Genomic DNA, 21,187 nt, shown 5'->3' with positions numbered 1-21,187 from the left:
TCCTCCACCAAGCACTCACATAATCTATTTCTTCATCATCCTCTCCCCGTTCTTTGTGGTTGTTCATCTTTGGGAAGATCTCCTTGACAATACTGGGCATTTTGCCATTGCAGTCCTGATGCTCACTGGCCCCAGGCGGTGCTCCCAGCCTGTGGGTCGCTCTGTGGCCAGAAGGGACCGAGGCCAACTCCAGCAGTTCACAGGAGCCTTTGTTATCCAGAGAGAGTGTCCGGCGGTGATGAAGCACCCTTCCTGTCCCATCCGGCTCCCCATCTGCTGCCTTGTGTGCTTCCCCAGACAGGAGGGACTCGTGCTCAGCGGAGGGAGGTTTGTGTTTCAGGCTGTGTCCCCGGGCCAGGCTGTTCCAGCTGGAGCGACGGCTTCCCCAGGCTCCGCTGCGGCTCCAGGCGCCATAGTGGGAGCTGCGGGAGCTGGACTGTAACAGAGTGGGATGGAGACTCGGTGACTCTGGGCACAAGGAGAGAGCATGTGCTCCTCTCTCAGAGCACAGACTCTCCCTGAGCCCCTAAGCCAGAAGGCTGCAATTTATCAGACACTGAGCAAGTTGCATGGTGGGAATTCAGCTGCCATCTCAGTAAATCTGACAATAAATTGGTAATGAGTTAGCAATGGTGTTGATTGTGATTACTCTATAGCACCATCTGTGTGCAAAGCACTTTCAGGGAAGGTAAGTAATAAAGCCAAAGGCCAGGTGCCTGATATTGTTATTTACACCAGCACAGAGCAAGAGTAAAGTTCTCAAAGAATCTGACTGGCAGCTTTTTACACTGCACTGGGGTTAAGGATAGCACAAGGTGATGGATCATCTTACACACCATCTTTTAGTCCAGTCTTAGTAAAAGGGAGAAATGAGAGAAACAGGCTTGTTGGTTACAGCCTAGTCCAATCACATCAGCAAGGCATCAGGTAGTACATGGCTGCTAGCACGCCCTGTTTGGCAATAACAGGGGCATGAACCCTTTAAGCACCAAGGCACCCCCCACAGCTGTGTATGCCAGTGGGTAGAAAGCCCAGAAGCTAATGTTACAAGGTGGGCAGGCCTGAGATGCAGTGGTTAGAAAAACCTGCATGCTTGGGGAAGTGCTATGGGGCAGCAGAATCTGCCATGGGGAGCTCAAAGACAAGATTTTCACTGTTACAAAAGCTCTGATACAATCCCATCTGTAATGGGACTTGGTGGTTCTGCCATCACTTCTTAACTCAAGGCAAGATTTTGTGTCCTTTAATCTAGGAAAACAAGGAAAAGGCAAGGAGGAAAAACATGTTCCACTGTAAGAAGGAGACGGTCTTTTTGATGTTCTCCCTCTCCCACACTAAAAGAAATATAGATAACTAATCTGGAAATAGACTTCAAAAATCTGGAAATTTAGAAATATAATGTTAACTGACCTGGATTCTAAAGACAGGCAATGCAGTTGTATCAGAAGCCTACAGCAGCTGGGCAATCCTTCCCAGAAATCCCCAGATGATGGTAGAAAACCAACAAAGTGCTTGGCCTTCAAAAGAAGGGTATGACGCACATTTATACTCCCTCACTCACCAAGGACCGCTGGTCGTAAGTCATTCTCCCCAGGGACATCACACTGCTCTTCCGGGAGCCAACAGCAACACGGATCTGGTCAAGCTGCAGTGAGTTGCGTGAAGAGTTGGTGACCCCCCCAGAAGCCACTGCTGGGTTGGAAGAGGGCAACGATGGGTCCAGGTGCCCATTAGGTGTCACAGGAATTGCACAGAGCTTGGGATCTGAGTGGAAAGATGCAGAAAGAAGAATGAGGAAAGAAGTTGGGTTCCTCACTATCCAGTGACAGTTTTGATGCCTAAGCAGTTTAGCATGTCAACAGCAGCTAACAGATTGTTAGCTCTTTAGCACCAATCAACATCAATTTCTCTGATTTAGGGTGTGGTGACAAAGGCAATGCAAGCTGGGAAGGCTTTAAAGTAATCTCCTCAGCCTCCAAAACCAACCATGTCTCTCCTTGGGGACAGACAGACGAGCAGAGTGATGGCCAGGCAGCCTCAGACAGACAGGCAGAGCATGAAGGTGAACAGAGGGACGAGAGCATGCTTCTGCATGCCAAGAGCAGACACCAGCATCTTCAGGTCTGAACAAATTCCACCAGCTGTCAGATTGGCTACTTAAAGCAGTTAAGCTGAAATACTGGGCAAGAAACTTAGAGGTAGGGATAGCCACAGCCATCCATATACTGAGGTCGCCTTAAAATTCCTGCAATCATACTGCATACAAAAACTGCATCCCAGTCTATCCTACTACACTGCCCTTCTTCAAATGACTGATCCTTGACCTTTAAGATCTAGGACACTTTTGAAGGAAATCTTAAGTCCTGTGGATGACCATCAGCATTTTTTGAGATGCATGGAAAGGACAGGGTGTTGAATTTTAATGCCTGAAAGGACTGGAGCAATCATTTTTGTTTGACTTATTGCATAATGAAGGTCACCTATCCACGTCTGCATGACAGACAGCCACGAGTCCACTAACACCTCTGTAACCTCGTCCTCCTCTGCCATCTCAGGGGTTTGCCTGCATTCAGCATAAGCTCTGATATGGTGCAGCCATGTAATTCAGGATAGGACTGCTTTGAAAAGAGCTTAGTTGTAGGAAAAAACTGTGAGCCAAAAACTGGAGCCACTGCTCCCTGCTGTGGGAGCTGCATCTATGCTCAGAAATGTGCTCGTGGTGCTTGTCTGAGTTGTGCTGTGAGTATGCTTGTGCCTGTCCTAGCACCTTGCTGATCCTGATCTTGTCTTGCTGACTGGACTTGGCTTGACCTTAGACCTTCCTCACCACTGTGGGTTTGCCTGGTAATTACTGAACCATTGGCAGACCCTTACTAGTGTCAGTGGACTTGCTCTGCTCACCTTGTGCAAAAGTGTGCAGCATGGCCCCTGCCTCCTGCCTGGCTCTCTGTCCACTTCAACTCCTGGCTCACCATCCATTGCAGAGCAAGCTACTCTCACTGTTCCCTGCCACCAAGTCCTGTTTGAAGTATAATACCTCTTGTAGAAAGACTTTCAGTCTTTGAGGGATAGAGACCTTACCAGGCGGTTTGTACTCAGGTTGTTTCCACTGTTAATTATCTCTCCTTGAAAATATATGGCTTTTTTCAGCCTGAATTTGTCTAGCTTGAGTTTCTGACCTTTCCAATCTCATTATGCTTTTTTCTGCTCAATTAGAGAGCTATCTACCACCACAACCCCCTCCTTCTGGTCTACAACTACAGAGAGAGTGATCAAGTAACTTTCCTGAATTCTCTAAGCTTCATTAGTCTCACTATGAGGCAAGGCTTCCAGATTTGCCTGAGTCCTTTTTACCATATTGGTATCCCTTCTCCAAATGTGGGTTTCAGATTTGGATACAGTGTTCCTTAAATAGTGACCCTGAAGATAACCAGAGACAGCCTCACTTCTCACTTCCAGTTGCTGTTCTGGAGGTCATTCAAGAACTGTTCCAGTTAGCTACCACATTCCTCAGGATGCCAACATGTCTCTGTTTTTTCCACAAATAACACCACAAACTGGCATAAAGTTCAAAATAAAAACTGGCAAGTTTTCAGAAGTGGGAGTAAATTTTCTGCAGAATCTGCTTTTAGGTTTCTCACCAAACAGCAGTAGGAACAAAGCAAATAAGAATGTTTGAGCCATTGTACCTGAGCCTTCCTGGACCTCTTGGAATTGATCAAACTCCTCCATGTTTGAAGAACTCTGATCTTCATCTGAGTATGACCGGTTGGCATCACCCTGGAACACACAGATTTAGAAGTTGGAAACTCAAACACAAAAGACCATTTGTTTTTGTCTTTCATTTCTGGAACAACTGCAAAATTGTCCTTGGCAGTCAGGCATCGTGTGAGCACTGGAAAGAGTCTTCTGTGATTTGGGATGGCTGATAGACTGTACTGCTGCTTTTGGATGGGTAAAGGGCTCACCCTAAGGTAGGTTCTGTTGTGTTATGCAGAACAGAAATTGTGAATCCCCTTTCAGAGAGTCTGTTGCAAGGAATAACACTAATTTTTTTTTCTTTTGCCTAATTGAATACTACCCTAACAAGGGTTATTTCATGAGTGAAATTAAAGAGGGGTGATATTTTCTAAGTCGTCCAGTTCAGTATCCTCAAAGTCTCACAAAGGATCCCTTTCTAGCACCTCTATTCCTCTTCTGATGAAGCCTTGGTGTTAGCTCACCTCAGCCTGGAATCCCTCCACAAGAATGGCCACCAGAAGATTGAAGAGTACATAATTCCCAAATGTCATAAGAGCCACAAAGTAGAGGGAAGCCCATGGTGAGGTGGAGGCCATGCCATTATAGAGTACAACATTCCAGTCCTCCTGGGTTAGGATCTGCAAGGGAGCACAAGAAGGTCAGAAAACATGATGGAAGAACATGAAGCATATTCCCAGAAAAGGACAGTCGGAGAATACGCATCAGGACCAGACCAGGCCTCTGACCTTCCCCATTTACACACACCCACTGTCATTGTCCAGCTCTAGCACTGCATCAACAACCTTATCTGAGCAAGAAGAAACAAGAACAACTATTACGACAGTCATGTGCTGAGGTGAGAGCGTTAAACTTGGGAGTTGCCACAACAGGAGTGACCTTTGCACACTGTCTCCTAAGAAGGAAGAAGGTCCCCTCTTTGAGATATACACCAGGTGTTTGGTTCCAATATGCAATTGTTCTTCCTCCACAACCTCTTGTGCTGTCAGGAGTGAGTGTAGTGCTCCTCAGTGAGGAAAAATCATCTCCTGATCCTCTTCACTTTGCCCTGGCCCACCCACAGAGAGCAAAGTGGGCTCACCTGGAAGACGGTGACAATGGCCCACAGCAGGGAGTCAAAATTCTTCCGGTCAGGAACTGTGTCTCCTGTGTCTGTCCTGAGGCTGAACTTGCAACCAAAGATGTGCATTCCCAGGATGCTTTGGAACAAGATGATGTCAAATATAAATATTTCTGCCACCACAATGAACTCATCAGAGTAATTGTCTTCTCATGAAAATCTAGTGCAACACCACAGCAGCAAGGGGTACAGCAACACAATCAGACCACTGGGAGCTATCTGTGAAGAAGGAGCTACATATTGCAACCCTGTAGGTCACCAAAAAATTTCCTTTCCATCTCTTCTGACTCATATATTCCCTCCAACCTGTCAGTCAGATCTGTTCTTTCTATCGTCCTTTTTGCTCTCATATGTCTTCATCTTGCTATCAGGGTATCCATGGCATGCACAGACAAACTTTTTTGGTTGCTTCCTGCTGCTCTTCTGCCAGAATCAGCCTCCAGACTGAACTGTTGCTGTAGCTAGTGCTGATTAGCAGGAGACTTCACCTATCCTGTAATGCGACATTATGCTCAATGTCTGCATTTGCTGGCAGTATTTCACCACCCCATCCAGGCCAAAATCCTCAGCTGCTGAATCCAATTTAAGGCAGGAGCAAGTTCAGCCCTTATGAAAAAATAAATATTTGTCAGTACTGTCTTGGCCTGGAGCAAAGGGCAAGATGAGTTATGGAGTCATGCTCTGAAGCTGCTGTCCCCATGAGCCACACAGCGCCACTCCAGCACACCGTGAGCTGACTGCCTGCTCACCTGAATATGAAGATGAAGAGCATGAGGAGCATGCAGAAGGTGGCTACGTTGTCCATAGTCTTCATCAGCACCACCAGCTGTCGGCGCAGTGCCGGCATGAAGCGCACCAGCTTCAGCACGCGGAGCAGGCGGAATGTCCTCAGCACAGACAGGCCCCCATCTGCCTGGCCAATGATCTCCCAGATGCTGTGGTCCAGAGAGGCACAGCAAATACGGGGGACAGAACAAAATACCAGTGAGCAAACAGAAAAAAACAAGGAATAACAATGCAAAGTCTTTACCTTGGCATTGGCAGTATGTAGGAATGTGCCCCTTGTTGATGGAGTGACAAAACTATCTTTTGTTCCCTCAAAAAGGAAATAAGCCTGGAAGTTTCTCTCCTCAATTAGATGAAAAGACATCTCATAGGACCTGGAGGACTTCACCTCAAACTTAAGGATAGCTAATTGGACAGGAGCCAAAAAGTCCCGCCTAAGCAACTTACTAGACAAAGAAGAGACCAAAGAAACTAATCACTTTTGTGAGGTGTTTTACCAGGGGCAGGAGGACCTCTTGCACCTGGCTTGGTTTTTCTCTGTAAAGAGTTTTGTTATTTTGCCTTTTATTAAAACCTTTTCGTTTCCAACACTACCACAGAAGCCAACCTGCTGATTTTCTGCCTTCTAAGGTAGCTGAGCTATCTTGGGTGTGAAATAGGTCTCCAAGAGCTTATGAAACCTGGCTCCAGGAGACTCCTATTTCAGCAGTACAAAGGGATGAGGCAGGAAATCTATCTGAGCAAGGCAGAAATATGAACTACAGGCTTATCCTTGTATGTTGAAAGCTTCATTTATGCCTTAAGAACATGAACAGGGCAGTACATGTTGCAGGAATGAAGAAAGGCTTGCAGCATCAAATTCCAGCAAGACAAGTTCTTTTTTTACACTTTAAACATCTGTAACATCTTCAATTTGTGCATTTTCAAAATATTTCACAGCTAATATTTCATTTGTTGTGAACTTAACACGGCAGTTGCAATTGCCTCCACTCTACAGAGGAAAGAACTAAGGGACAGAAATGCTGTGTGGCTTCCATAGCACCAACACCAAGCATTGGGAAAAGACATCTTGGTCTCCCAATCCTTGGCCTTGTGCATCAGCCCAGCTCCTCTCAGTGTAGCTGCTAAATTCTTTTTGAAATACTCTGCAAGCTCTGTGGTACTCTTTTCTGTGTGTATTTCAGCTGACCCCCAAGGCCCTTATCACCTGATGATGACGATGATACTGTCAAAGATGTTGTAGGGGTTGCGAAGGTAATCAAAGAGACCAAAAGCAGCAAGTTTCAGGATCATCTCCAGGGCAAACATGCTTGTGAAGACAACATTGCTGATCTCCAAGATGTTGGTCAATTCCTCTGGCTAGAGAGAATGCAAATTCAGAGAGTCAGAACTGAAAGAGCTCTGAAATGATGGGAAATAATGTGTTACCCTTCCCAGGGAACAGGGTTTGTAGGGAGTTGCAAATTTCCCGGGGTGACACTAGAGTGGAGCTGGATAGCAACACTTGCACTCCAATACCTTTGCAGATTTGCTACCTTCATCACAGATTAAATTTCTAACAACTTTTTTTACTAGAGGCAACCAGGAGCCTCACAGCCATTCACACAGCCGAGGCTGACCAAGCATCTCCTACATCCCACCCCAGATCCTGTTCCCCTAGCTAAAGGCTGCTTGATTTTGGGCAAAGAACTTGAGTAATTCTTGAAGGAGAGCAAAATTGCCTGATTTGCAGTCAACCTCTTCCTTCAAGAATTTCTTCCTCTGAGGTTTCCACAGGTAGCTGGCACTTCTTTTTTTTCTGAAATTTTGAAAACATTTAAATGACTGGAAAACAGTCCTCCATCTTCCTCTAAATATCGCGGCACCAATCTGCCCCTTTCCTCTCTATTTTTTCACTTCCCCATTTTTATCTCCCTCTTTCCCCACCAAACCCTTGTATGCATTACTTTCCTGGTCTTGCTCCATCAGTCTTATGCCTCTATCCTCAGAGTGGTCTCAATAATTACCCAAGAAAATATCAAACTAGACAAGACAACAGCAAGGAGGACCACACTGCTAAAACCTATCTGTAAGGGAGAGAAGGACAGGGTGAAGAATACAGAGAAATGGACAGGAAGAGGAGAAAGGCAAGTGCACAAGGTGAAAAATCCAAGAATGACACAAGATGACTGTTGAAAAATAAAGAGGGTGCATCTTCCTTTGCATTGGTCTGAGCTCTGCCTGACCACCAAGCCACACTTTTAAGCATCACATAAAATGGATGGGAACAAGAAAACTGCAAATGCCTGTTGTAGAAAGCAAGAGAGGACAGACATTCCTGGCACTGCAGAAACAAAAAAGTGAGTTCCTGCATGTCAGAGCCAATATTTTTAGCATGAACTCAATATTAGTGCCCATGAGGAAGGGAAGTCATGGTCTCTCCCCATGGTCTGCAAAACTGCTGTTTTGCTGAAGGGTGGCCTTTGCATTGGCCATGCCTGTTACCTCTACAGCTGGTGGAAAGGGAAGTGAGGGAAGAATGCAGTTCTGGTTCTCTGCCTGAAGCTGGGGTGTGCTTTAACCCCTGCTCTGAGTCCCCCAGGGGCCAATATCCTTCCAGGTGAACAACTGATCTGGAAACAGCTCTAGCTTCCCATGCCGTTTGTTAATTTCTTGCACTCCTCCTTGCAGCTTTTTATTAAAATCGTCCATGTCTTTAAAATGAAAAAAAGTGGAGTTGGATCAATTTCCATCCATAGTTACATCTGAAAAGCAAGACCACCCTGAAAATGATGGAGAAAGAGTGGAGATAAGAGAAGAGAGAGAAGGAATGAACAAGTGCATGTGGGAAGGGAGAGATGAAGATCACTTCACCGAGACCCAGCAGTAACAGTTGCTGAGAACACGAGGCCTATATGTTAAACTGAGATGCCAATTTCAGTCTGGAGCAAACCATTGTGTCACTGAAAATAAGCAATGCAAAAAAGCAACAGGTTATGATGGTGGGCTAATTCTCCTCTCTGCTTTCCATACATTCTCTCATGCTCTTGCAGGGAGCAACTGATGTTTGAAAAACCATGCTTGCATCTTGCTTGTGGAAAAGGTCACCTGTTCTTCTGTCTCTCCTTCTCTCCTTGACATCTGTTTCTCCAGTCAATCCTCACCTGTTAATCTGTTTCTAATGGACCATCAGTCAGCCCCAGCAAAGCATCCTTCCTAAACAGAGGAACAGGAAAGACTAGGCAGAGAAAGAAAGACAGAAAGAAGGGATAAGTAGAGATAAAAGCAGAAAAAGAGAAATCAAAAAACAAAGCTGGAAAAAAATTAAACTCACTAGCACCCACAAGAAGTAGAGAATGAAAGAGTTGTTTTAAATAGTGTAGCAAAGAAGTAAATGCTGGGAAAGGAAGAGCAACATAAAAGAAATGAACTCAGGAAAAAAAGAGATTATACAGAGGAGCCAGATGGAGAGGCACTAAGGCAGATCCAGCATTGCAGCCGTTTCTGGAGATAGAGCTAATTTGTCAGAGTGCAAAGAGCTGTCAGCTGGGGGCCAAGGCTGCAGGGTGGGGCTCACCGGGGTTGTGTCCTGTGTGGCAATGTCCTTGTTCCTAGGGTGGTGTGGCTGGGAGTGACAATGGACAGGGCGGGGCGGGTGTCTGGGACTTGGGGACCCTTCTCTGGCCAGGGAAGTGAGAACTTGATGAAGAGGACAAGCAAAGGGGAAAACTGGTTCCCTCCTTTTCTTCCTACCAACATATGGGATCTCCAACACAGTGGATGTGTCACCTTGCTATTGTGAGGTCTCCCCAGGCTTCCACAGACAGCATTCAGGCATTCAGCATCTAAACCCTTCCTCCTCCCAGCTTTACCTAGAAACTGTACATTGAAGAATCCCCAAGGAAAGAACTGAGCTCAAGGCTACGTTAGTCCAAGGAAAAGAAAGGAACACCAGAAATGTCCCCACAAGCAGTCTGTTCACATTGCCAAGACAGGACAGACTGATTTACCCATCACACTAAAAGTGAAACTTGAGCTGAGTATTGGGGTAAGGAGGATAACTTGAAGGGGCAGAGATCCCAGGGGCCAAGGTATGTCCTGGGCCAGTGTTTTAACCAGAATGGTTAATCTATCCTGTGTATGGATCTCTTTCCCAATCCATGAAACAATCTAATTCACATTGTGGAATAAAGTCCTCTGTCTCTAACAATGTAGATCAAATACTGAGAGTAAAAGATATGATTCAGATTTATTTCAGCACTCCTGTCCCATGATCAGAAACTAGAACTGGGGCAATAGAGGGCAGCAGCTCAGCTTTTTTCTCCCTTTCAATTTCTTACTAACTTTGGAGCTCTTTTGCCAGATTTGACTGAAAATATAATTAGTCCATTATCTAGCAGCAGACAGAAACTCCTGCATCATAGGAAAGGCTAAGAAAATACAGATCCCCATGAAGCCCCCGCAGAAAAAAGTTTCTCCTAACCAGGAGTAAATTTGCAACTGTCTAGAAACTGAAGAGTAATTGATGTGACCTATGCAGACCAGCCCTACTGAACCTACACATCACCGCCTCTGTGATGAGATCAAGAAAAAGAAATATTCCATAAAGAGATCTCTCCAGCCTATTTTTACTTACAATTTCAAAGTCACTTGGCAATAATTAGAAGAGCCATAAAAATCAGCTATAGAACATACGAAATTTTACATAAGTTAAATCACCACCCCACAACCAATGCAGGATTACATGATTTTTATACTCTGGTTCTACAAGGCTGAGATAGTGTGGTTTCATCACCACTCCAGGGAGACTGTTCCATCCTCACGAAACGTCAGTATGATGAGCTGGATTCGACATTTGCTGAATGTTTCTGACAAGGAGCAAATAACAAAGAGAGAAGCAATAACTGTAAAATGCAAACTTGTGAATGCAATAAATGCTGGCATAAAGTGAAATCACATAGGCTAAAGGATATGAGGGTACTGATCCACAGGATGGTTCTAGTTAGGAAACAGGGGATCGTCATCTAATCCACACAGAGAGACCTCATAAAGTACTGATCTGATATATGAAGGAAAACTTTAAGTAGATACTGGAGAAGATAAACCAAGTCACTCAGCTGTCTAAAATGGCTGCTAATGGCAGAGAGGCTTGAGTCCAACAGGCCATTCAAGAAATACATGATGAGAAAGGCAGTCTGGAAGATTCAGCTGGGACAAGGTTTCCATTCTCATGCTGAATAAGGGAGAAAAGTCAGCAGCACCAGACTTACTGTGAATATTAAGAAAAAAATAAGCCTCTTAAAAGAATTCTTCTGGACAGCCACAAGAATCTAATATTTTCTACACTGGATTTTAAAAATAGACATTTCCAAATAGAGGCAGATCTGAAGAACTGCTAAAACTATTTCAAGCAGGACAAAGCTTGAAATGATGGGGCTTGGCTTATGCAATGTCTCAGCAATATCTAAAGGCCTAATACTGAGAATATTACACGGTATATTGCAAACTGATGGATTTAAATAAACATAGCTATTTACAAATGATATCTTGTTATAAGATCATGGATTAAAAATGACTCATAGAAATGCAGTTTCTCCTAAAATGAGTTGATTTCCCTCACAAGAAATATATATGCAGATGGAAGCTGCCTTGGCCACACAATCAGGACTGGATGAATAAGCCAAACTAAGCCAAATTCCAAGGTCATTTGAATATGAGTAAAGTTATTTGAGTTGTTGAGGTTAAGTCTCCTGGAAGAAAACCACCATGAATATTAAACCCCTGAATTATAACAAACAGTTTAAATTCATGTCTTTCTGTCTGTTGGTCAAGACTGGGCAACACTCATGCATGTGCTCTGTCCCCTGAGTCCCTGTGTTTATAAGCCTGAAACTTGTGCCTCACCCCTTAAACTGATGGCTGTGGGTGCTTTGGTCAGCTTGCTGGTGAACAGCCCATAAAAAAGTGGAGTGCAAGTTGCTGACACACATGCCATGAGCTGCCCAGCCAGGTATGTCCCCAGAGAGTGGCTGGGCTTGTGATAGCCCATGTACCAGAAAATAAAAGCTCAAGAGTTCTCCATAGGCATTAGCTCTGGGTCAGAAGACATCACATAATGTAATAGCTGAAACAACAGAAGCTTTTTCAATCACAGGATGGTGACACCCTGCAAATCACAGATCCTGGTGTGCAGAGGGGCTTTGCTGGATTTCGTTTTGTGAAAATTTGTGCTTTTGGGAGAAAAGACAACAGGGAAAAGAGAAAGAAAGGAGAAATAAGTAGCCAATGAAGCACCAGCCTAAGATGTACTGATGGCATGGTTTGAGAAAAACTTGAGGAGACCAAAGGGAGGTACAAATGTCTGTGTGCTTCTGAGTTAACTGCTGACAGAAAAAAACCCCAAAATTCATGGTATGGTCTAAATATGTTTTAGTCTTTTTGTGCCAGGATAACAGAATTGAGTACACATTTTTAATAAACAGGCTGCACCGCATTTTTCAGTTATGATCAATTTGGCTGACAGCTCTTCTGGTAGAAACAGCATGCAGGGTCATAAGCTTTTCCCAACTACTTATGGATAAAAAGTGATAGTACAATTTTAAGGACTATGATTAAGAACCTGCTACTAGAAACCCCAAGGCTGCAGAGGCAGATCCTGCTCTACTGCAGGCTGTACAAACACAGCAGAGGCATCCTAGAAGGGCTTAAATCTGCACATACAATAGCCAGAACATGAGAGTGAATTCTCTATCTCCAGCTCAAGTATTCTTCTGTCAAACTATTATTCACGCTGTGTCCATTAAACCAGGATGAACAATGGCTCTCCTTGCTTAGTGATCACATCTTTAAAATACCAGTGGGCAGTTTTCAAATTGTCCTGGGCTCCAGCCCTTAGTCATCTCTCTGCTACGTGATAAATACTTTGCTCTTTTTTATCTATTTCCATGAGTCAACCCCTCCAGCGTCTTCTTCATTCTCCTCTCATCTGGGCTCCTGCCAGTATTTTTCTAGTACTGAAGCAGCCAGTGCAGTTTTGAATTCTGGGATCAAATTAAGGTGTCACAGCCTTGTATTAGAAACTAGCTGGGCTTTGAAAATTGGTTTAAAGCTTGATACGTGGGTGGGATCCAGATATCTGAGGCTTCGAATACTGCCTCAGACACTGTGTTGCCTCAAACAGGAAATTTAAGATACTCTGGGTCTGAAGGTATCTTCATCCTGATACAGCACAGGACAAATCTGAGTGCCTTGCTTGAACTGGGCTCACTGCCTATCTCTTTGCTGCCTGAGACTGTGCTCAGGACCAGACTTCACCTTGGCTCCAGAGTTTCAATACAGTCAGCATCTCAGTAGTGCAGCAATGTCTTATTTTGTGATCTGGGCAGACACATGGAGTGAGTCTTGGTCACATTCAGACTGACAGCATAGATCTGAGATGTGGATGTACAGCATGGACTATTCAATGCAAAGTGCAGCAGAGCTACCAACCAGTCATGCAGATGCAATGTCATGGGCATGCTTAACTCCCTCTGATGCTGGCACTGCACACCACAGTGCAGACACAGTCTCTGTCTCTCAGCTATAAAATGAGGGCACACAATTCCTCTCCATCTCATATGTCTGTCATTAGGATAAAGTGTACAGCTGACTCAGAGCTGCCTGCAAACTACTGGTGTGAAAGTCAAGCCTGTGCCCACACCTGCTGCTTGTGCCTGACCTATCTATCACTTCTTACTCTCAGGGCAAAGGAAAGGCTCAAGCAGCCTGAGCCCCCAAAATGACTGGAGATTAGAGGCGGTGCCTTTCCTAGCCTTCTTGTACAGATAGAATGTGCTCAGACACCTCTTAATTAAGTTGGGAAGGCTAGCAAGCTGATGGATTTGAATTGAGATGCTGGTGAAGTGCCTCTGACATCCCCAGAGGGCACATTAAATTAACCACATAGACTAAGGATTCAGTAAGCTAATGAAGAGAGAAACGAGTGAGAGAGATGAGGAAGATGGAAGAGATGAGGATGACAGAGAGAGAAGCAGACAGAACATGGAGACAGGGCAAAAAAGAGAAACAGTGGGATGAGTGACCAGGGAGGAGGAAAAGAGAGGCATTGAAAAGAGGTGAGAAGAAAATACACGGGGGGAGAGAGAGAGAGAAAGCAATTAAGTACAGGTATAAGAAAGCAAGAGACCCTGCAAGATCCTGAGGCTTTCTCCAAGGTCATGCTGGGACCATCTGTGCTGCAGTCTGAGGTCCAAATTGCTCAGTCTCTGCCTCCACCAAGTTGCATCAGCTGCTTAGCAAGGCCATAACCCGCAGCAGGAGGAGTCCACGGTGCCCACCTTGTGCCCTGAGGTGCTTTACCTGTTCGTGGTGCTCAATGCCCATGCTGATGGTGTTCACCAGGATTGCAATCATGATCCCACGGTTGAAATACTTGCTGTCCACAATCACTCGAAGCTTGACCCTCACTTCTCGCCACACGTCACTGCAGAGCTTCAGCCGTCCTCCTTCTTCCAACTCCTCCTCCTTCTCCAGCGCTGAGGCACCCTGGTCCTCTTGGCTGCCCTCCCCCTCCCCCTCACTGGCCCCTCCATCCTCCTGGTCTGAGCCAGCACTATCCAGCACTGAGAGCCTTCTGGATGCTTCGTGCTCTGCCCTGTGGCACCGGGGGCAGTTGGTGGGATCAGAGGTTGCTGTCACAGCAATGGGCTGGACTAAGCCCTGAGGAGGGCAGCCAAGAGAGTAGTGCTGCTGGCAAAGCCCTGGAAAGAGAAATGGTGCTGCTTAAAGAAGGAGAATACTAGAAAGACATTCAAAGCGGATACCTGCTTGGCTTCTGGGTATTTAGACAGGATAACTGAGGTTTTTTTAGCTGTGAGGATGATTAAATACTGACACATCATCTCAAGGGCAGCAATGGGAGCCCTTTGGGGCTCTATGCTGACAGGCTGTGTCTCCAAAACACATGGTACTGTTCAGGTTGCCTGTGATTATGCTGAATGGGGTTCATGTCCATCAGAGGAAGAACTGCTTTGTCTCATGTGGAAATCACAGTTTGAGACTCACTAGCTTGTGTTAAGTGGGACCTGAGGGGAAAAGTGGTCATGAAACTGCTTTTGGCCTGAACTGCTACAAGTGGGGTCTGAGAACCCCTAGGCTGAACAGAACTCTCTTAATCAGAGAAACTACATTAGCAAAGCATCTCAAGAAGCCAGAAGAGGTAACACAGGAACACTTCCCCCTGACAGTGTGCACTATGAACCAGAGAAATCTAAATTAGTGTCCCTTGATCCTCCATTTTGGCCTGGAAGATCAAATGGACACTGGGGGAAATGAAGCAATTAATTCATTAACAGAGTGCATGAAGCCTCCAGAAACTTTTCTCCCAGCAAGTAAAAAAAATGAAAGTTTGAGTATGCAAGACACGCTGAAGGAAAATCTGCCTTTTTGGTTGTTAATGGGAGCATAACTTAGGAAAGGCATCAGCAGGCAGTTAATACTAACCCTATAAAACCATTTTTACAGTGACTTTTCCAGCCAGAAACCCAATTTAAATGATATCTCACATCTAATTTTATGCAACAGCATGTGCTGCCATCAAGAGAAATTGTCTCCATTGTCCTTGCACATCAACCAGACTTCTTCAGCATCACACCTCAGGTTCAGGTGACACCTTATTGCAATTCAACTCTATTTGCCTCTCTCTTAAGGTCTGGAAGCAACTGACTTTGGGAGGAGAGCTCTGGGAGACCTGCTGTGCCCCAGGTCCAATCATTTGCCCCACTTTGTTGTATCGCCTAATTCTTCTCTATCCCAAACTGCTATCAGCACCTGGCTATACCAGACATGGAGCCCTTTACAAGCCTCAGTGTCTTTATCTCTTTATGGTCTCTGGGTTTCAGATCTGGATTATCCCTGCTCCCTGCTGGCCAGCCGTGTTTCATTCCCATTCTTGCCGGTCACCCCTCCCTTGCTGCTCTGGTGTGCTGGCCACAGTGCCATGCTCAGTGGCCAATGTTAATTCTAATTCTGTGCTTTATAGGCACAGGTCCTTCAGCAAGCTGGCACACGGAGATGCTCCCATTCCTGTCACATTTCCACCACTGGCATTTCCAGGTTTACCCATGCAATCCTTACTGTGGTGCCTCTGGGTTTTCCTGTTGCCGCCGGGTTTGGCACGGCCGGGCTCGTGGCCGTGGCGCCAGCTCTGCACGCTGTTGTAGAGCCCCAGGGTGCGGCGCTTGGCCTTGCGCAGGATGTGGCAGACGTACTGGAAGATCTCCTCGTAGCAATCGCCCGGCTCCATGTAGCTGGCAACGGTGCTGGAGGACAGGTACCGGGCCCTCTGCTCCTGCATCAGCTGGTGCTCCCGCTGCTTGGTCTCCGAGAACTGCGTGGCAATGACCACCAGGCACAGGTTGATCATGAAGAAGGAGCCCACCTAGCAGCAAAGGAGGAGAAGGGACCAATGTCAGCATGAAAAAGAACATGTGGGAGCAGGAATGTAAGAGGGGAGAGGAGGAGAAAGTGACTGGAGGCAGACAGAGGAGTGGGAATCAGTCTGCATATGGAGAAGAGGTTTCAGAGAAAGCCAGGAGTCCATTAGCTTGGTTTGGTATCTCACTCAACATAATTTCCATTAAGAATTTAAAGCTATGGATTGAAATTCAGGAAATAGGTCCAACTTTCAGCAGGTTTTGGGACCCTTAGCAATCACTTATAAGTTACATACAAAGGGTTTGATGAAAACTGGACTATATTTTCCTCTCTTCCTTGTGTTAAATAGAAGGTAGGAGACAGAGAACCAGTTTGGTTGATTTCTCCTCTACTAATTATTGTCCACTGGAAAAAGCCATTTATAGTCTCTACCTCTTGGAAGAAATGTCAGTATTCTCAGATCATTTTAATGACATACTAGTATACTTGGGGCATATTATTGATTTCTACCATTTGCACCTTAATTCTCCATATAGGGAGATGGGGCTTTCCTGAAACAAGTGAGCTTTTGAAATCAAAAAACATTTTACAAATAAAATGTGTCCTTTTTTAGAAGGACACTAAGTAGTCTGGTAAAGCCAGGCTTCCTTGCTTGTTTTCTATTCTTCTGATACAAGGCATATCATATTAGCTCTTCTTTAACTTCTCCTCTGGCCTACATAGGCTTCTCATTTCAAACACAAAAGCTGTAAAAAACACACTCCCAATTTCTTAGAAAGAGCAAACAAAATGCCCAAGTTCTCCCTATTCTCCATACAGAAGCCCAAATGTCTACCAGGCTTAATTTAAAACTTAAATGCTCCCTTTAAACCTCAGCTTTCTTATTTATAAAATGGAGCAAGCATTTCTTTGTGCTGAGAGTTCTAGAGGCAAAATTAACTCACCCTGTGTTACATATCATGAAATTAGAGCTTAATTTCCACCAGGAGGTCTATCCGTAAATAGATGGATGGATGGATGGATGGATGGATGGATGGATGGATGGATGGATGGATGGATGGATAGATAGATAGATAGATAGATAGATAGATAGATAGATAGATAGATAGATAGATAGATAGATAGATAGATAGATAGATAGATGGATGGATGATAAATCCCGGGCTTCAATATGATGAGAATTTCATACATAAAAAGGCTAGTAACTACATTCAAAATAATTTCCAAAAGCTGTGACACCTTGATTGGTGTCTACTCCCTGCACAGCTGTGTCAATAGGGCATTGATAAAGTGCAGAGCCTAAACTCTGAACAAAGACTCTGCATCTGCAGTGCTCTGAAACAGACTCTGTGGGGCAGCCCCTGGGAGGAGATTAAGCACCAGTTCAAGATTTCTGCTTCCCCTGGACCTGTGAGCATCCCTGCTAAGGGGCACCCTGGCACCAGTTTCTCCTGTGTGAACACACACAGGACCCATCTCCCCTCACTGTCCTTCCTTTGCAAGCAAACAGATCTGACAGAGAGCAGGATTCCGTCCTGACCTTGTCTTCACATGTCTCCTCTCCTGTAAATCTTTCCAGCAAAGGGAACAGAGCAGGCACAGGTACTGATAACCTGACCCTAGTGCTTGTGAATGGAAAAAGGGTTTATTTCAGCAAGTACCTCAAAGCTTGTTTTACCTATCCAAGCAGCCTTTCCCTCAGTTCCTAGCTCTTATGGGTTGCCCTTCTGGGTGACCCTTTCTCTTGGACACAGGTGCCCTTTGTTCAAAGGGGACGTGTCCTTGCTAGCATCTCAATAACCCTTTGAAACATGAAGCTCTTGCCAACCAGATTCAACATAATGACAATAAAGTATCTCAAAATAAAGGGCTTTTTTTTCCCCTCCCCTCCCCTCCTCCTCTCAGCACCCTTCAAAGCTGTTCTAATTCTGTTTCCCTTCATCACTGAACCCTTCTCTTCTCTTCTCTTCTCCTTCCTTCCCCCATATTTCAGCCTATTTTTCCTTCAGTTTCAGCATGCAGTCTTGAAAATTAAAATAATGCCTCGTTCAGATTCCTTTGCCTTCACCCAACATTTTCTCTAGTCTGTGATGTCTTGCATGTTTTATTTTAACTGATGAATGTATTACTGGCAATCCAAATTCTTCTCTGATGCACAGTCCTCAGCAGCATGATACTCACCCGGGCTTTCCCTTTTGGTTGTGTCCCTCAGCTGGCACTGAGTGAGGCAGGGCAGGGAGGCAGGCACCAGCTGTGTGAGCATTTCTGGAACACCACCTGTGACACTGCCCCGTACTCTGCAACCTCCCACAACTCCCGAACAACAAGCAATGAGGGCTTGCCACACCTTCTCTCTAGGCCACAAGAGGAAGAGCTGAGGGCTGAGATGCGTCACCAGGACTGCACTGTCAGCCTAGGGTTGACTCTGGAGAGGGGTTGAGGTTCACATCCCTGAGCCCTGTCCTCACAGGCACTGTATGCTGCCATCTCCCACCAGATGAACAAAAAGGGGGGCAGTGATGAGACTGGATATGGGAACTACTCCCCAGTCCTTATTCTTTTAGCTAGAAACATTAAAACACAAAGCAAATTAGCTTGGCTAATCCTTGAAACCACAGGCAAGTCAATAAACTCTCAGTCTCTGCTGAGCTTGGCACTGCCTCCCAGCTAGGAGAAGGACAGGAAGGGTCCCAGAAGGCTCCTAATTGAGTGATTCATCTCAGCTGGCTGAGCAGAGAGACAGAAAGAGTCAGACATGGAGTCAAAGCATTTGAGGGAAGCAGATGGAGACCCTTGATTCTGAGTCCCAACACAGGGTCCTGTTCAGCCCTGAGACTGAGCTGTGCTTTGATAAAGCAGATCCTGGCCTCATTCAGCCCAAAGTTCAAGCCCCACCTCTGCAATATCTGACAAAATCTGACTAGTGCTGCAGATCCTGACTTGTCAATTACTTTTACTGCTTTACTGCTGGATATCCAGCTTACCTTGTGAGGCCCATTTGTGTAAGCACAGAGCCTTTCAAGGAGCCCCTGAGTGCTGCAATGCAGATGCCAGTGTAAGAGTTCAGAAGAGTTTGCTCCAGTCCAGGAGCCATAGCAGTGTCCAAGTAGCTGGAGAGGTGCCAGAGACACCTGGACCTCAAGCAGGAAAACCCAAGTGAAACACTGACCCAAGAGCAGGGAGTAGTCCTTCCTTCATATCATATCCATGATCTCTGGTCAAGGGGGAAGCATTTTAAAATCTGCTGAACGCATAAAATGCTTTTCCCAGGTTGTTCTACAAGGCCACTCAGAGTGCCATGGTCAGTCAGCATCCTTCCCCTCAGAGAAGCACATCTGTGCAGGATTTCTAACTGTGCTGGGAGTGTATCCAGATGGTGGAGCCTTCTTCCTGCCATATGAGCAGTAGCAGGTAATGCCCTCATGTAGGTGTTTGCAGATACCATTGTAGGGAAGAAGTCATGGATGAAAGCACAGCTCTAGAGAGAAGCTGCAGAGATCCAGCCCCAGAAGAGTAAGCCTGAGCCAAAGCCAGAATGTGAGTGGAAAAGCAAAGAGTCAGGGCTTAAAACACAACTGTCAGAACAATCCTGATTAGAAAGCCAGGCCTTCAAAGCATGGAGAAGGAGGGAAGGATAAAGGCTGGAAGGGCTGTACTTCATGAGACTTAAAGAGGGATCATCATTTCTATATGAAGATTTAGATAGAAAATGCAGCCAAATAGTATCAAGTTAGACATGGTGGCTTGCTCTATGCTACAAAAGATGCATTGCATGCCAAGAAGGTAGCAGGAAGGCTAAATACTTCCTTGGCATAACTCCACAAAGGTAAAGAAAATATTCCACCTAGCATATGACTCCTTTGCTCTCAGCAGTCCCCAAAGTAACCTGAGAATCATGTTCTCCTGTGTTTGACAGAAATAAACATATATGGCTTCTGCAAATGAGGAGGGAGTGTCTAGAAATGTCAATGACACTCTGCAGTAACATCTCAGGTGGAGTGTTTAATTGAGGGTTTTCGGTGCCTGCAAATGCAGAGACACAGTTTGAATCACTGTGAATCCACATGACGTGAGCCAGCACTAGAAGGATACTTAGAAACCAAAAATACGCTGACAGAATTTATGTAGTTTGAAATGTGGGGGGAAGGGCAGTTTCTGGAACTGGCCTACAAAAGACTGGGTATGTGTGCCCCAGTGGTTAAACACTGACCCTGCACAGTCCTTCCTGGCTCTGGGAGAGACTGGGGCTGTGGGACAAGGAGTAAAGTCTACGTCTAATTGCATATTGTACAAATTGGGGTATCCTGACCATGCTGTTCAAAGTCAAAATGCAGGTGGGTACTAAATATCTATTGCATTGCGGGGTATATGAACAAAATTAATGGGAAATTATTATTTCCTGAACTCCCCAAAAGCAGTAGATGTCCAGTTTGCCCTTGAGAACAGAGCCTGTGGAAACTCCCCCCCATTATCCCATTCTGTGCTATCACATCACTGCACTGTCTCTTTGGGACTCTCCAGCATCAAAGTAAAAGCAACATTCCTTAAGGTATATTTCACCTCTGCTGTCCAGGTTCATGCTTCAGCCCACAGGGAGTACGTCATATCCCTGTTTTTATCTCCTTGTCTTTCCCTTGTGAGAATAGAAGACTGTAAGGCAGGGTGAAATCAAGGATATAGTAAGATGTTTAAGTTGTGTGATCTGAATGGGCCAATGGATTTTTTTCTTTTGGGCCACCCTCCATATGTACAGGCTGCAGAATTTCTCACAGAAATGAATTAAAGTCTGCTTTATCTCAAGTCATTGCATGCCAGCTTGAATGCAAACTAGATCCTGTACAGGTCAGTCTGTTAGTGTTACTGGGTGACTGCTTCTAGAGATCCTATTTCTTGAAGGGCATGGCTCCATAGGACAAGTGTTGGATGAAGATCAGAGTCCTGGCCAGGTCCATTCATCCAAATGCACGTTGGCCTTGGAAATACACACTGAGGTCCTTGCTCAGTGAGCTGAAACTAAATTGATCCTACCACATACAGATTTTATACTTCCCATAATTCATCCTATGTCTTTCCATTTCACTCTTGACTTTGGTCCCCCAGGTGAGCAAC

At 45.3% G+C, this 21,187-nt stretch overlaps 1 protein-coding gene across 1 annotated transcript in view; it reads right to left on the bottom strand.

Annotated features, from left to right (window-relative positions):
- CACNA1I (calcium voltage-gated channel subunit alpha1 I) overlaps nucleotides 1–21,187 on the bottom strand; it is a 151,598-nt gene that overhangs the window by 25,216 nt on the left and 105,195 nt on the right. The window contains 9 exon segments of the mRNA XM_030959648.1: nucleotides 20–436; nucleotides 1,562–1,764; nucleotides 3,690–3,780; nucleotides 4,224–4,379; nucleotides 4,841–4,958; nucleotides 5,629–5,814; nucleotides 6,873–7,024; nucleotides 14,003–14,403; nucleotides 15,779–16,082. Coding sequence (XP_030815508.1) covers nucleotides 20–436; nucleotides 1,562–1,764; nucleotides 3,690–3,780; nucleotides 4,224–4,379; nucleotides 4,841–4,958; nucleotides 5,629–5,814; nucleotides 6,873–7,024; nucleotides 14,003–14,403; nucleotides 15,779–16,082 — 2,028 coding nt within the window.

This window comes from Camarhynchus parvulus, chromosome 1A, assembly GCF_901933205.1.
Source record: "Camarhynchus parvulus chromosome 1A, STF_HiC, whole genome shotgun sequence".
In the NCBI taxonomy this organism is placed as follows: Eukaryota; Metazoa; Chordata; class Aves; order Passeriformes; family Thraupidae; genus Camarhynchus; species Camarhynchus parvulus.
The sequence above is the reverse complement of the archived record's forward strand: the minus strand, read 5'-3'. Positions and strand labels throughout refer to the sequence as shown.